The sequence below is a fragment of the Phascolarctos cinereus genome, unplaced genomic scaffold (assembly GCF_003287225.1).
Source record: "Phascolarctos cinereus isolate Bilbo 61053 unplaced genomic scaffold, phaCin_HiC Scaffold_3;HRSCAF=262, whole genome shotgun sequence".
Classification (NCBI taxonomy): domain Eukaryota; kingdom Metazoa; phylum Chordata; class Mammalia; order Diprotodontia; family Phascolarctidae; genus Phascolarctos; species Phascolarctos cinereus.
Genome location: NW_027555736.1, coordinates 149,799,493 through 149,817,172, shown reverse-complemented (window position 1 = coordinate 149,817,172; position 17,680 = coordinate 149,799,493). Strand labels below are relative to the sequence as shown.

General features: G+C 37.4%; 1 protein-coding gene across 4 annotated transcripts in view; it reads right to left on the bottom strand.

Annotated features, from left to right (window-relative positions):
- Positions 1-7,616: 7,616 nt before the first annotated feature.
- Positions 7,617-17,680, bottom strand: part of PAQR5 (progestin and adipoQ receptor family member 5) — an 85,218-nt gene continuing 75,154 nt past the window's right edge. For all 4 annotated transcript variants that reach the window (XM_020982264.2, XM_020982272.2, XM_020982278.2 and 1 more), the window contains 3 exons: positions 14,558-14,654; positions 12,090-12,231; positions 7,617-11,599 (listed from right to left, as the gene is read on the bottom strand). In XM_020982264.2, the coding sequence (XP_020837923.1) occupies positions 11,358-11,599; positions 12,090-12,231; positions 14,558-14,654 (481 nt within the window). In that variant the 3' untranslated portion in view covers positions 7,617-11,357. The remainder of the gene's footprint in view (positions 11,600-12,089; positions 12,232-14,557; positions 14,655-17,680) is intronic.

Here is a 17,680-nt window from a genome sequence, read left to right as displayed (position 1 = left end):
TATAGGGGGAAGGGGAGAAGACTGCATAAGAATAATTCTAGATAGATAGATAGACAGATAGATAGATAGATAGATAGATAGATAGATAGATGATAGATAGATAGATAGATAGATGGACAGAGACAGACAGACAGATAGACAGACAGATAGATAGATAGATAGGTGGGGGGGGAGAGCATGTTATGAAGAACTTTGAATGCCAGAGGATTTTATATGTGATCTTTGAAGCAATATGGAGCCACTGGAGTTTATTAAATACAGAGATGATGACGTGGTCAGACTTGGATTTTAGGAAAATCACTTTGACAGCTGGAGGATGAACTGGAGTGGGGAGAGCCCCACCAGCAGACTATGGCAATAATGTAGGTGTAAAGAGATGAGAGTCTTCACCAAAGTAATGGCCGTGTCAGAGGAAAGAAGAGGGCATATGGGAGAGATTTTATGAAGATAAAGTCAGCAACAGATTGGATATGAGAGGTGAGAGTGAAGAGTTGAGGGGACACCCAGGTTTCAAAACTGAGTGACTGGAGTGAAGGATGGTAGTGTGGAAAGCAATAGGGAAGTTAAGAAGAGGGAAGGGTTTAGGGGCAAAGATGATGAGTTCAGTTTTGGACATGTTGAGTTTAAGATGTCTACTGCACATCCAGTTAGAGATGTCCAATAGGCAACTGGAGATTGAAAGTCTAGAGATCAGCAGAGGGGTTGGAGCTGAATAAGTAGATTTGAGAATCATCAACTTAGAAATGGTAATTAAATCCCCGGGGGGGGGGTGCTAATGAGATCACCAAATGAAGTAGTATAAAGAGAGAAGAGAAAAAAGCCTAGGACAGAGCCCTGGGGGACACCCATGTGTGGTAGGCATAACCTGGATAAAGATCCAATAAAGGAGACTGAGAAGGAACCATCAGGTAGGAGGGGAACCAGGAGATAGAAGTGCCACAAAAATCTAGGGAGAGTGTCAAAGAGAAGAGGGTGATTGACAATATCATAGGACTGAGAGGTCTAGAAGGATGAGGACTGAGAAAAGCCCTTTAGATTTGGCGATTAAGAAATAATTGGTAACTTCAGAGAGAGCAATTTCACTTGAGTGATAAGGTCAGAAACCAGTCTGCAGAGAATTGAGGATGTCAGTCAATAAATACTAAATATTTATTGTGTACTATGTAACAAGCACTATGCTAAGTGCTGGGGGTACAAAGAAAGGCAAAAGACCTTGAATGTCAATCCTCCACCCTCTCCATTTAGAGGATGTATGGGGCCCCAGACGCAGGGGATATGGAGGAGATGTAGGTTTCAGAATTAATGTGATCTTTCAGAATGATGAGTTTCTGGAGACCAAGATGAAGTCCAGGACAGCAGCCTGGTACAGTCAGGTTATTGGTTATTGAAGAAAAGGTGATTGAAGTCAGTAGGAAAGAGCAGTTGCCATACTGAAAGAAGCTAAGGAGTGGGAAATGAAAAGTGAAGGCCACAAGTACAGTTTTGTTTTTCTAGTGTAGATCTATGTATTCTGCCCTAGTCCTGAATTCTAGACCTACATGTCCACCTGGATGTCCCATTGGATGTCTCAAGTTCCACATTTCCAAAATAGAGATAATCTTTTCCCCTAAGTTTGACCCTCCTCCAATCTTCCCTGTTTTTTTTTTGAGAGCATCCCCAAGGTTCACAACCTCAGAGTAATCCTTGACTCTTCCCTCTCCCTCACCCCTTCCTCCAACATCCAATGAATTGTCAAGTCTTGTGAAGTCTACCTTCTACAACGCCTCTGACGTCTAACTCTTGTCATCCAATCCATTAGACACTGTCTTGGTTCGTGTCTCACTTGGACTACTTCAGTAGCTTCCTAATTGGTCACCTACTTCTAGCCTCTCCTCCTTTCAATTCATCCTTCACCTAGAAGGTACCAGGTTGACAAAATCACTCCCCAGCTCTCTAAAAGGTATTTCCAGACTCAAAAGTGACATACTCTAAAATGGCTAAATGTGAAGCAGGGATATTTTTTCCCTTTAAAATTTTTTTTTTTAAATTCTGAACTTCAAACACCAAAAAAAAAAAGAAATTAAGAAAATTCCATATACACACAGCAGAGCACAAAAAGGGTATTCTATATAAAACAATGAATCTCTATTTCATACAGCTTCCTTTTAAAAAAAAGTATATAAATTCTACATGTAACTTTCAAAACTGTCTTGCTTGTTCATGATTTCTTCTATTCAATTTAAAAAATTTTCAATGGCCTTCTTATTTTGGAATTGCTATTGGTTTATTATCCCCCGACTATAACTTCTCTCCCCCTTTGAAAAACAGAAAGAACAAAAAAAATATAACAAATAAGCATAGCTAAGCAAAATAAATTAACTCAGTGTCCTGGCCAAAAATACATCTTTTTTTGCACCCCTGCGTTTGTTCATCATCCCTGTCCTGAAGGGGAAAACAAAAGTTTCTTCATAGATCCTTCTGAGATGTGGTTGATCATTGCTTTGATTAGACATAAGTCTTTCAAAGTTTTGTTTTTTTTTTTACAGTGTTGTTACCCTTATATAAACTGTCTCCTAGTATGTCTCACAGGATTCTGAAATCATCTCTTTCACAATTTCTTAAGGCACAATATTTCATTACATTATATATCACAATTTGTTTAGCCATTTCCCAACTGTCTAAAAGACCATCTTAAAGCACCCCCTTAGAGTCTAGTTCTTTGCTTTCCTTCCTCCTCTCATACCATACTCCCTTCAGGATCAGGAATTTTATTTTGCTTAGGACTATTCCCATCTTCCTGTTATCTTCCCTCTTGCCACCCCCACCACACCTCGACCTAGCCCTCTATTTCTGTACCAAACTGTTTGTATGTACACAGTATGTGTTCAACCCTCTTTTGTTCATTTCAGATAAGAGTGAGATTCATCTCATGCTGGTGCCTCCCGCCTCTTCTTCCATGTTTGCATCTTCTTTTCATATTTCCCAGTTATAATAATAGTTTCATACCCTTCTTCCTCCTTTCCACCTTAGTAATATTCCTCATTTTACTCTCCCTTTCTTCAAACTCTCAGAAGAGTCAATCCATGTTCTGTCCTACCCCCTACCCATCTTCATCCCCATTTTTCTCCCTCCTACCATTTAAAAAGATTAAGGTTATAAAGGGATACTTGTTTCTTCTCTTTACATTAGTAACATTATTCAGCTCTGGACTGTTAATATTTCAAAGTTCTTAATCAGCTTACTCAACTCTGGTCTTTTTCATCAGAAACACTTGAAAGTCTTCTGTTCCATTGCAGGTTCTGTGGGGTTTGGGGGGGGCATTGTTTTGTTGTTTTGTTTTGTTTTGTTTTTTTGTCTTTGTAGGATTATACTCAAATTTACAGGGTAGTTTATTCTTGGTTGTAAGCCTAGATTGCCTTTTGCAACATTGTATTCTAAGGTCTGTCCTATTTGTAGTAAAAGCTGCCAGGTCTTATGTGATCCTGACTGTAGCTCCTCATTACTTGAACTGCTTGTTTATGGAAGCTTGTAGTATTTTTTTCCTTGACCTAGGAACTTTTGGATTTTGACTGTGACATTCCTGAGACTTTTACTTTTGGAGTGTCTTTCGGGAGATGCTTAGTAGCTTCTAAGTTTATTTTGTTCCCTGGTTGTAACAGATCTGGGCAATTTTCACTTATAATTCTTCAAAGTATGATGTCCAGAATTGAAGAAATAAGCATAGGCGATGATGAAACAAAGCTCACTTTTTGTACATAATATGATGGCTTACCTAGAGAAACCTAGAGAGTCACCTAAAAAAGTAGTCAAAATAATTAACAATTTGAGAAAAGTTTCAGAATATAAAATATAGCTGCACAAATCATTAGCATTTCTGTATATTACCAACAAAATCCTACAGGAAGAGATAGAGAAATTCTATTTAAAATAAGAACAGACACCATAAAGTACTTGGGAATCTACCTGCCAAGACATAGACGGGAACTATATGAACACAATTTTGAAACTCTCTTCACACAAATAAAGACAGATCAGAGAAATAGTAATTGCTCATGAGTAGGCTGAGCCAATACAATAAAAATGACAATATTATCTAAATTAATTTATTCAGTACCATAATAATCAAACTACCAAAGAATTACTTTATAGAACTGGAAAAAAAATTATATGGAGGAACAAAAGGTCAGGAATATCAAGGGAATGAATGAAAAAAAAATTGGTAAGGAAGGGGGTCTAAGAGTACCAGATCTCAACTCCATTGCAAAACTGTAATTGTTAGAACAGTTGAGTACTGGGTAAGAAATAGAGAGGTTGACCAGTGAAACAATTTAGGTACACAATATACAGAAGAAAATGAACACAGTAACGTAGTGTTTCATAAACCCAGAGATCCCAGTTACAAGGGACAAGAATTTACTATTTGACAAAAACTGTTGGGAGAACAGGAAAGTAGTCTAGCAGAAACTAGCATAGACCACATCTCATACCATATACCATCATAAGCTCAAAATGAGTGCATGATTTAGAAATAAAGGGTGCTAGCATAAGCAAATTAGTGTATCAGGGAAGAAATTTCCTGTCAGATCTACAGATAGGTAGATCATGACCAAAGAAGAAATAGAAGTGTTCACAGGAGGTAAAATGGATAATTTTGATTATCTAAAATTTAAAAGTTTTTGCCCAAACAAAACCAGTACAGCCAAAATTAGAAGAAAAGCAGGAAACTGGGAAAAAATATTTGCAGCAAGTTTTTCTGACAAAGATCTCATGTCTAAATATATAGGGAACTGAGTCAAATGTACAGTAATAGGAGCCATTCCCCAATGTTTAATTAATTAATTGTTAAATGATCAAAGGATATGAATAGATAGTTTTCCGAGGAAGAAATCAAAGTCATCAATTGCCATGTGAAATAATGCTCTAAATCATTAATAGAGATATGCAGATTAAAACAACTCTGAGGTACCACCTCATACCCATCACATTAGCTAAGATGACAAAAAGGAATTAACAAACGGGAAAAACAAGTGTACTAATGCAATTGGTAGAATTGTGAATCAATCTAACTATTCTGGAAAGCAATTAGGAATTATGCTAAAAGACTATTGCAGTAGCACTACTAAGGCTATACCCTCAAAGAGAGTAAAGAAAGAAGAAAAAGACCAGTATATATGGGAAAGTACCTTCATCTGCAAGCACTCTATATATCCCTGAGCTCACAGGTCCAGTCCTTATTCTCAAGGAAAGGTAACTGATATTTCTTTTTCTTTTTTTTTTTAGGCAATTGGGGTTAAGTGATTTGCCCAGGGTCACACAGCTAGTAAGTGTCAAGTGTTTGGTCTGAGGCCGGGATTTGAACTTAGGTCCTCCTGAGTTCAGGGCTGGTGCTCTATCCACTGCGTCACCTAGCTGCCCTGTAACTGATAATTCTTAGTTTACCTTAGAAGAAAATTTCTCAAATTCATGTCTTGTAAGTTATATCTTTGACCACAAACTTTTCTACTCCAAAGAGATCAAAGAAAGAGGAAAAAGACCCATATGTACAAAAAAAATATTTATAGTGGTGGCAAAGAATTGGAAACTTAAGGGATACCCATTAGGGAATGGCTGAACAAGTTATGGTATATGAATGTGAGGAATACTCTTGTGCTGTAAGAAATGAGGAAGGGAATGATTTTAAAACCTTTATGAACTGATACAAAATGAAGTAAGCATTACCAGGAGAATGACAATCCACACAGTAACAGCAATATCACAAAGATAATTAACTTTGGAAGACTTAGTAACTCTGATCAACACAGTGACCTACCACAATTCCAAAGGACTCATGGTATCCACCTCCAGAGAGAGTACCGATGGACTTGAGAGTGCATTTTTTTCTTGCTTTTTTAGAGGAGAGGGGAGAATAGCTAATGTGTAATTTTGTTATGTATGACTACATATATTTGTAATAGGTTTTGTTTTTCAGGCTTTCCCATTGGGTGAGGGAGGGGAGAAAAGGAGGGAGAGAATTCAGAACTAAAAAAAAAATTTTAAGTCTCTGCATAAAAGAAAAATAATAAAGCATATAAAAAATAATTTTTAAATTATCTCCCCTGAATCCAGAGAAAGAACTATGGAGTCTGAATGCAGATCAAAGCATACTATGTTCTCTCTTTTTGTTTTTTCTTTCTTGTGGTTTTTCCCTTTGGTTCTGATTCTTCTTTACAACATGACTAATGTGGAAATAAATATGTTTAATATGATTGATTATACATGTAATAGCCTATATCAGATTACATGCCATCTTGGGGAAGTAGGAAAAATTTAAACTCAAAATCTTATAAAAGTGAATGATGAAAACTAAAAATAAATTTAAAAAAAGAAAAATAAATAAGTAATCTCCCCTGGACCTATTTTCTAGGTCAGTAAATTTTTATTATCAAATATATTCTATTTTTAAAATTTTATTGCAATATTTTTTGCCATCTCATGGAGTTACTGGTTTCTTTTTGGTTTGTTCTAGTTTCCATTTCTTGGATAAAGTTTACCACATTCTCTTCTAAGTTATTTAATATCTTTTCAGTTCTTTCCTCCAGACAGTTTATTTCACTTTTTATGTTTTCCTTCATTTCTTCTATGTATTCATGTAGTCCTTGTAGAAAAATCCATTTCTTTTCCTTGGTGCCTCTGCTTGCAGCTGTTACAGAGTTTTTTTCATTTTGGGGGATCTCTAGATCTACAACAATTTTTGATACTGATTCATGTTTTCTTTGATTTACTCAGTTCTCCAGCTTTAGTTCCAGAATTAAGACTCTATGCCAGTGACAGTCTCTATTCTCTAATGTGCGTTTGTGTGCAGTGGTTGGCCCTCTTTGGTCATGTCCTCGGTCCCAGGGTTAAGAACTCCTGATCTTTGAGGGTCTGAGCATTGGATCTTCAGGGCCCTCTCTGGCATCTCAGAACAGAATGTTAGAGGCCTCTGAGCCCTTGGGCTGGTCTCTGGTTGCAGTGACTCCTTCTGCTTCCCAGGCTTCCCATCCTGAGGCTTTACAGGGGAAGACCTGTGCTCATGCTGCGGTACGCTATCCCTGGCTCGTCTCTAGTGGCACTACCAGATGCTGATGTAGTTGCACTAAACTGATGCTAGCTTAGCTGGTGGGTCCCCTTACCTATTGTGCTTGGGCTTCCAGCTGACCTCTTGTACATTCTGGATTGGAAGAATTACAGTCGTTTCTTATTGCATTTCCTGACCATTATTTGATCTGAAGTGAACATTAGAGTCTTGATGGAGTAGATATGTCTAAACAAGGTTTACAAACAAGAGAAGGTTGTTTGATATAGAGAAGATGGATGGCCATTTCAGATTGGAACGGTGGTATGTGTGTCTAAACTGAGATAATAGACAAATTAAGGAGCTAAATAAAGCTTACCAAATACATGTCAGACTGACACAGTAAGGCTGTATTACAATTTTTTTTTCCTGTCTAAGAAGAACTATGATGCTGTGCTTCTAAAAGAAAAGCCCTTTTAACCAAGGTGAGCAAACTGTCATCAACCTTCTTAAATAAATGTACTAAGTGGTATTCATTTGTACACTAGCCTTTTTTAAGTATGTTTATGAAGTGATCTAAAAATGACCAAAATCATGGGGAAAATGAATGTTATAATAAATAGATTTTATTTTACATGTTTTTGAAAACAAGAAATCCATACAGTGAGCACAATTTGAAAAAACATCTCTTATTTAGAAAGGGGGCTCAATTGACCTTATCTTTTTATCCATAACGGATCTTTGGCAAGAAACTTCAGCATTCAACTAGTTCGTGTTCGTGGTCTCATTAGTAGACCAAAAATTATTCATATCATTTTTGTAGTCACATAGTCATTTAAGGTTCTCCAAATTATCATAATATCATTATCAGTAACCATCATTCATTTATCCAGAAAAAAGACATTGCATAGCTACTTGAAAGAGTTACAGCCCTTTCTCAGGTACAGATCAGGTACAGATCTCAGTAAGATTTGAACATAAATGACTTCTTCCAAACAAACACATTTTACCTTAATTGCAATGTTAGAAAAATTGAGTATTATGAGATATACTCTTATTAGGTATATCAGTGAATTGCTTGCCATCCTTTCAACTTTCTACCAGTACCAAGACATAATTGCATATCATTATATATGATATTGCTTATTACATCTGTATCCCCTCTACCTCTCTCCAAAGAAAGAGGGAAGTGGGAAAGGAGAGAAAAGGAAAGAGGATAGGGTGGGACCTTGTGGTTGAGTACATAAAGAGCTGGCCCCAGAAATCAGGAAGATCTAGGTTCAGGTCCTGTTTCCAGCATTGAATTTGTGACTCCAGACAAGTCACTTAACCTTTCAGAACTCTAGCTCTAGGCAACTCTGATTATAAGTTGCAGAGAAGGAACCGATCTTTATTGGTAGAAAGTCCCCTCATCTGTGAGTACTCCATATATCCCTGAGCTCAAGGTCCAATCCTTATCCCCAAGGAAAGGTAACTGATGTTTCTTAAACATGTAAATAATTCTTAGTTCACCTTAGAAGAAAATTTCTAAAATTCATGTCTTGTAAGTTATATCTTTGATCACAAACTTTATGAAAAAGTTTAATGCATTATACCTCTACTAAGATATAATATACCCAAACCTAGAAAATTTTGAAAAATTTGATAGTTTATTCTGTCAATTTGAAAAATGTATTCTGTCACATGCTAGTTGAAAGATAAATCACATACGTCTACATCATAAAAACCTAATAATCCTCATTAATCATTTCTGATCCAATTCTTAAGCAAATTATCAGTGCTGTGCTACCATGCATAATAAAAATAACATTGCAGTCATCATCATGATGTGTTTTGTACAAATAGAGAAAAGCATTTAAAATTTGTATCATTGAACATTTTCACCACAGACTTAAAATTACAGTGAGAGTGATCTGAGCCAACAAAGGTCTAATATCTCTAATGTAAGACTATTCCAATAGCACATCCTTCAGCGCAGCCTACAATAAAGTACCAAAGACTGACCTACCCATATAATTATATTTTGCCAGTCTACTGTATCCACAGGAAACTGATAATAGAATGAAAATATATTTCTTGATTATGCATCTACAATAAATTATTACCTGAATGGGTGCAAGATTATTCTACGATCTTAACTGGTTTCATTTTAAATACATTATTTAGGATATTCATGAATGAGAAAAAATTATACTGTAATGTGATCTGAGATAAGAGAGTTTATAAGCGGATCCATGGTAAATTCATTATCTCACAATTTCTATACTTTCTGCAAACAGTTAACCTAGTCCTGTGAAAGCATTGTATTGGAACAAATAGTGAATACAAGGAGTTTTAACCCTACCTAGAAGTGGAAACCATCTGAACCAAAATGGGAAAATCCTTATGAAATGAGATGTTGAATACTAAATTGATGAATACTGAAGATATTCCCTATAGGCAGATCTTCATATATTCTGTGACATATCTTACATTCTCTTTCTTTGGCTTTTAGTATTCTTGGCACACTAACACTAATCCCTGCATTATATTTAAAATTGAGGCAATATTAAACATAGGAAACAGGAGAACCTTCTTTTTATTGAAAATAATCCTTCTCCATTCCCACAGTTTTTACAATGAAACTGTTTACCCTTCCATAGCTGTTGCCCTTCTTCCCTTGGTAACAGAACCTTTGGAGAAACAATAGGCATAACTTTCATCCCATTCCCTTGGGCTGACACTTTTAAATGAGGCAATTCTGGGTCATCCAGAATTTATTGCTGACTAAGTAACACTAACCTTCCTCTAGTTCCTTGAGCCCCAGTTTTTTACCTTTCAGATGGGAAGAATACCCAGCTAATCCCCAGGATGTTAGTAAATTCAAAGGCAGTATATGAATGTGAAATGGTAATAGTGTTAATGTCTACATGGAGCACTTCAGTAGGTTTTTTAATCTTGATTCTGTGACTGAACCTCAAAAACTTCCTGCACATGTTGAGCTGATAGAAGATGATAGCCTACACGCCCACTGTGGCTCCTCTATTCCAAATTCAAACTTTTTCCTCTAGGTGAGGAAGTACATGCTTGAATATCTGTTTCCTCATGGAGAATTTTGCCCTATCTCTCTAAGCCCTGGTCTTAAAAAAGAAGTGACAGGGTAGGGAAGGGGAAAAGAAGAAAAGAGACCAGACAGGAAAACAAAGACCATTTATGTAACCTGTTAGAGAAATTAAGCAGACCCAGGAACAACTGGTTACTTGTGATTTGGGATTCAGATGTACCCTACCAAGTTTGCAATACCAAGCCTTTTATTTAGGCCTCAGTTTCCTCATCTATGAAATGAGAGGTTTAGACTAGATGATTTTTCTAAGGCACCTCCTAACTCTGACTTTCTATAAGTCTATAGAATATGTATGTATGTATGTATGTATGTATGTATGTGTGTGTATGTATATATATATATATATATATATATATATATGATTATTTGATTCAGTGCAAAAAACCAACAATCACAGTTTAATATTTGGTCACCAAAAGTTCATTATTTTAAATACTTCAAGTCCATTATATCTTGTATTCCTTCATCCCATTGGCACTAGGGAAACACTTCATAGGCTACAATAGTAAGCCATCAGTAGAGGATTCTAAGAATACACTTCTAAAACCTAGATCTGCTTACCGTGTGAGTTAGATAGGACCTGCCCAATTTGAATACCAGATGGAACTGTAGGGAAAGAGAACACTCTCTGCATCCATTTCTGTAGCAGAAAGAAGAAAGGAAGCCAACCAACAGAGAAGGGAATGGAGTCTCTCACGGTTCTCTAGGTTCCATTCCCACCACGACCTCTATAGTACTTACTACTCTTTTCTTTCTCTCTTTGTGCACCCTCCCAACTGTTTTTTACCTGTATTTCTCTCCTTTTAGAAGGACTGGAAGCATGGAAGTTAAAGGATTGTTGATAGATGATATTCAATATGAATCTCATTATAGAATAAAGTAATTCTTCAAAAACTATAGTGTAAAGGGGGATCAGTGATATGCTTAGCCCTTGACATGTAATACAAGTTGAAAAATTGATAAAAATAAATTTAAACTTCATAAAATATGATTTATCTGGTCTTACAGAGACATGTTCTAACTTCTCTCCATCTTTAACAAATTACATACAAAATCAGTGCAATTGAGACATTTCCCCCACTTAAATACCTCTCCCACACCAGCTTACTCACAAAAGCTGATTCACAAATCCAATATGAATATCATAGCATTTTATGAGAAGTACTGTGCCACTTTTCAGTGATAACATAGTTAAAACATAATCACATTATCCTATATATTTAAAAAAGCTTATAGGTTGGATCACGTTTCCTTTTTTTGTAATTCTGGCTCTGGAGTCTGATACAGAGCAACTGAGAAGTAAAGGATGTTAATGAGGCTGAAGATGATGCACAGACATATTGCCCCAGCTGTCTGAGAGAGAGAGGGTGGTATTGAAGTAGCTAAAAGCCACTCTTTTCTCAATGTCATGTCCAGAAATATGGCTTCCATCTGTAAGTGTGTTGCCAAGATGACACACACATGAAAAAGCTGGTGACTGTGACCTACAATAAAGAAACCAACAGAATTTCAGCAAGCAATTTAATTTTCTAAAACATTTTTAGCATCCCCATCAGGTATTAACTCCATTTTCTAGATGGGGAATCTTGGGGCTCAGAGCTTGGCCATAAGCTACCTACTGAAAGCCAGGGCCAGATCCCACATATTCTAGAGCCAGTGCTTTAGTGCACAAAATTTTTCTACTCCATAGTCTACCATTTTTTTTCCACTGGAATCTCATCCAGAGTCTTGGTATTGGCCAGTCATTTCAACATAACTGAAATGTACTGAATTACTGTGTCCAGAGACCTTAGGGACAAGCAAACTTGAAATATCAATACAAGAAAAGAGATAGCCTGAAGTCGTCATTCCGGAAGTGTTATTTCTCCCCCCTAATCACAACATACTCCTTAATGGACACATGCATTAGCTCCTGGAATATTTCAACCCCTCTCAAAAAGGGGGGAAAGTTAAAAATTGTTTCCTACTACTTACCAACATAGTCAAAGAGTCCAGGTGCAAGCCTCTCAGGTAAGTGCGCAGCATAGAGGAAACAAGCAAGGATGGCGATAACTGTGTGCTTTTGGTGATATGGGTTTGCTGCCTCCCCAGAACTCCCTTCTGATGACGAGAATAGCTGTAGGTGTTTAAAAGAAATGTCATGCCTAGAGATTGTTCATAAAGTGAGATGAATGATTGGAGAATAATGGGTAGGGAGTGACAGTGGCCTTCATTTCTACCTATATCACAGACTAACAATAATTCTGGAATCTGTATATACCAACGTACATATATACATATACTAGATACTAGTACTATTATCTCATTGCATTTGTGGCTTTCAGCAGTTGAAGCTAAGGGGATCTGTAGATAAACTGCTGAAACTGTTAGAGATTCTTATTCAAAGTGAGCCCAAAGCAAATATATTTAGTGTTTGTTTGTTTGTTTGTTTTTTCCTGTATAGGACAATCAGGATTAAGTGACTTGCCCAGGGTCACACAGCTGGTAAAGGTCAAGTTCCCGAGGGCACATTTGAACTCTGGTCCTCTTGACTCCAGGGCTGGTGCTCTATTTACGGAGCCACCTAGCGGCCGTTTTCTGAATTTCAATAGCAGTTCATTTTTTGTTTCTAGGCTAAGCTTTCTCTCCAACACTTCTGTCACAACTGCATTCCAGCATTTGCAGAGCTTTGGCAGCTTTTTGTCCAAGAGGCATGAATCAACTGCACTGGACAGTTTGTAGATGATGTCTTTTCCAGTTCAGACTAGTGGTGAAAAACTAGCCAGCAGCTGCTAACTGCCTCTTCAAGTTCCTGCTGATGTATCCTAGCCTTCTCTAGACCCAGGCCGCCATCTGCAGTATGGAAATCAGGCAGTAACTCTTTGGCTTATACCAGCCACTGGCTGAAGTAACTCAGGTCATGATGGAAGTGTGTCCATTCTTCCACAGCTCTATCAAAACGACCTTTATGATCACTGTACCTTCTTATTCAGACTGTCCCACTTTTCTTTCAGCTGGGTCAGTCCATCCCCAATCTGAATAGCTTTAGGACTGGAGACATCAAGTACGGTATCAGGTAGCTTCTCATGAAGAGCTGCAATCTGTTCTCCAACTTTGTCCATGAGACCAATGATGTTTTGATGTAATGCAGCACTGTGGTTTGTGCAACACATGTCTCCCATGGAAGCTGGACAGAAGTAGCAAGAAAACACTGCGGATATTTAGTGGTGGTGTCGTTCAGTTGTCTTAGTCATGTCCAACTCTTCATAACCCCATTTGGGGTTTTCTAGGCAAAGACACTAGAATGGTCTGTCATTTCCTTCTCTAGCTTATTTTACAGATGAGGAAACTGAGGCAAACAGGGTTAAGTGATTTGCCTAGGGTCACACAGCTGGTAAATGTTTGAGGCTGGGTTTGAACTCAGATCTTCGTAACTCTAGGCCCAGCACTCTATCTACTGTGTTACCTAGCTGGCATATTTTAGTGTAGCATGTACATATAAGGGCATCTTCATTTAATTGTTAAAATCTTGTATATTCTATTCACATTAAAAAGTAAAAACTAAATGCTAGCTTACCCAGCATCTGGAAGCAGAAAACTCTATTACTAGGCCTTTGAGCACATCATCATAAAAAAGGTAACTTGTAAGTACTTAAACTGCTACCAAAACCAGATTCAATTGTGCTCAGTATTGAACAATAACAAATGTATTTTATTGTATTCTAATTCTTTGAAAATCGGCAATATATGTAGGGCATGATCTATCAAGCAAAAATATATTTGATTAACCATCATACTCCTGACCATTCTGAATAAAGTTTACATTTTATAATATATCCATAATCTATATCACACCCAATTTTATGCAAAATTTTGTCTTATTTTGTTGTTGTAATCTTATTTTCCCAGATAGATTAGAAGCGCTATGAGAACAGGCATTTTGTCATATTACTACTTTATCTCCTATAGTGCTGAGCATAATCCCGGGCAAATCCTCAGTTCCCCTTCTTCCCTGCCTTTGCCAAGTTTCCCTCTCACAACAGCCTGTTATACTCACAGTATCAACTGCTATCTTTCAAATAAACCGTTTACATTCCTGCCTCCAAGGTTCTACTCATGCCTTTCCTCTTGCCTAGAATATTCTCTCTCTTCTCTGCTTATTTAAAATGACCTCCATTCTTCAAGGTTGAGTTCAAGTTCCAACTATCCCAATCCATGGTGGTCTCTTTCTCCCATGAAATCATGGCACTTTACTGCCTGTAACACTCATTCGGCATTCAGTTCATGTATTATTAATTATCTTCTCATGCACATCGCTTACCTGTTCAACTTAAAGATACAATGTCTGAAACATCTTTATTTCCTCTCCAACACTTTGCATCTGTCAGCATCTCAGTAAATATTTGTTGATTGAGTATATCTTATTAGAGGGCTTACATAAAAACATAACTGAGCCATCATACCCTGCAAATGATGGGGATGGTGTCCCAGGCATAGGGATATGCAAAGGCCAGGATGCGCAATATCTTACAGAGCTTGGGCTTCTGAATTTCGAGGAACCTGGATCAAATTAGAAGAAAGGAAGTGGAGAGAAAAGAAACATTTTCAGGAAAAATGCCAAAATACATTAGGGTCAGAGATATAAAGAAAAGGACTAAAGCAGTTTCATATAAATGCTTTTGTTTGCATGCAAACTTTACCACCATCATTTTCAATTTCTGACAAGTGATCCCATCTCAATACTAGCAGGAGAAAAAATATGTGTCCCAATCACTCGACAAGAAACAAATGAAACAAGACTGGAGGGGAGACCAGCCAAGTCAGGGAGGGAGTGAGGAGAGGGAAAAGACACACAGAGGGTCATGTCATTCAATTTCCAAAGAGCCATTTAAAATTCAAATAAGACATGAAGAACAATGACCAAATGTTCACTAGCAGAGTGGGGTAAGAGTGGATGTAAGCACAGAGCTGAGTGAAACAGGTCAGTTAACATTATTCTTTTGCCTTCTGTATGTTTCTATGAAGGTTATGATGTATTGTAATTAATCAGAAGCTCATCAGGCTATTATCATTAAGCCCAGTGGCTCTATTAGGCATTTAATGACTTTGGGAGGTTTTTTAAATATTTAATACATCTGTAGCCCAAATCTTGAGGAAGCAGAATTAATATGAATCCATTGTTTCTTTCCCCCTTTAACCCCTCCAAATCTTAAGATAGATGAAATATTAAAATGAGTGATGACAATGGCTAAAAAGGAAGTCAGACAATAGCAAGGCACAGTCAACAATACTGCACACAGAAACAGGCTGCATTACTGAAACTCAAGTAAATGAGAGTGGAGTTTGTCAAGTTGATAGCACAAACAGAACAGTTGACATAGCAGGACATGGGGAAATTAGGAGTAAAAAAATGGATTGCTGCAGCAAAGCACCAAGGTCTCTGTTGGTAAGCCAGCCTGCCTGCAGAACTGATGTGCTGACCAGCTCTTATGGCAATCTCACAAATCAAATGAAGCTAATTGATTCAGAATGCTAGAGACAAACAGAAAACCCAACACTTGGATGTGACGTATCTAGTAATATCACATCAGTGTCCTGCTACTGCCTAAAGAGTTGTAAAGGCAAGACTATCTGACTGATGGAAACATGGTAAAACATAGATTCTATAGATTTATTAAGTGCCTAACTAAAACAAAGTACTTTTTGGCCCTCTCAACACTAGCCAAAATTTTTTAATTTTGTAGCTAGGATTTTCATCGATATTTAAGGTCTTGGGGCAGCTAGGTGGCGCAGTGGATAGAGCACCGGCCCTGGAGTCAGGAGGACCTGAGTTCAAATGCGGCCTCAGACCAAACACTTGACACTTACTAGCAGTGTGACCCAATTGCCTTAAAAAAAATATTTAAGGTCTTGTTCCCACCCACCCCTACTTTTGCCTTTATATCTTACTACGTTCATTTCTCTGTACAACTTGCCTAAAAGCCTCACTTCTATCAAGCAAATTTTTGTACTCCTCGAGAAATGATTTTTACCACTCATGTTTATATGTCCCTTTTGCAATTCTCAAAGTATTTTCAACGTATTATCTTATTTGATCTTTACAACAGCCTTGCGTGTATTATTCCCATTTTACAAATCTGGAAAAAATAAGGGTCAGAGCAATTACTACTTATCTAAGTTTATGTGTCCAGTAAACAGTAAAGCTGAGAGTAGAGAAAGGTTTTCTGACTTAAGTTCCTTATGCTTTTTACTACATCAGATTTCAAGCTTGAAAAGAATCTAGAAGGCAGCTAGTCCAGTCCCCAGAGAGAATGAATGATCTGCCACGAATAAGTATAAATGTCATGCTGCACAACCAGCATGTGAACCTACATCCTGTAATTTTAAATACAAGGCTTTTGCCAATATATCATAGCTTTATTCTACTAGTTGTGTAATTTTCCCAAAAGCTATCAGGTGCCTAATAATATCTCGCATTTATATAGTGCTTTAAGGTCTACAAAGCACTTTACTTATTTTATCTCATTTCATCCTTACAACAACTCTCTGAGCTAGGTGTTACTATTATCCTCATTTTGTAGATGAAGAATCTGAGACTTTAAGACACTTGCTTACACAGTTAAGTATATGAGACAGGATTTGAATTCAGAACTTCCTGACTCTAAGTCCATCTCTCTCTCTCCCGTACCTAGGTGATTGTCAGCTAATACAGCTGTTCTCTATATTAATGGGTGAAAGGAATACTTTTCATGGGCTGTGGAAATCCACAGCTACCTAAAGACCTGACTTTATTTGTATTTCAACTTACCCTATTCCAAATCTCTAATAAAACCTGCTACTAACATTCCCCTTCCGTCCCTGGCCACCAACTTGTCAATATTGTTTAAACAAAACAAAACAAGACAAAAACCAGGTACAAGTTCAGAAAGCAAGCACTATAAAGGAAGAGAAAAAAAAATAGAAACGAGGAGGAAGAATAAAGGGGGAGGGGGAAGTGTTGATAAGTCACAAAAGCTAGACTCGAAATCCCAAGCTATTAAAAAAATCAGCTGTATATTTGGCCTTAAGCTTCAGGATAACTAGCTTTCCTGAAGAATGGGAAATAATGGGAATTCCTAATAGTGGGAAAATTATCTTTATAACCCAAACTAAAATGGCCTGTCTAATAACCCCAGGCACCAGATAAAGAGCCACAATAATCCTAGGCTGTAATTTTAACACCACACCTCATGAAATCCTGATGAAGTCTTTTAACTCGCTGCCCCCTAACCAAAGTATTTTTGTGTCACTTGGAAAATATCTGACTTACAATAATAGCTCTCCCCCTTAAAATCCCACTCTGATTCCTCTTCATGCTATTGAGGTAACCCTTGGTCTTCGAAGGCTATACCTCCAGAAAGGAAGATCCTAATGTTACCATGTTAGTAAGGCCTAAGGATAGGCTTCATGGCTGTTGTCGGAGGTTCAGACTCACAAAGTTTGAAGAGGTTCCTCATCAGACTGGCTATACTCAGTCAACAGCTCTCAACAGACCATTTAACAAGTTACAGTCTTCACTGATGGAGGTAATTCCAACACTGATGAAG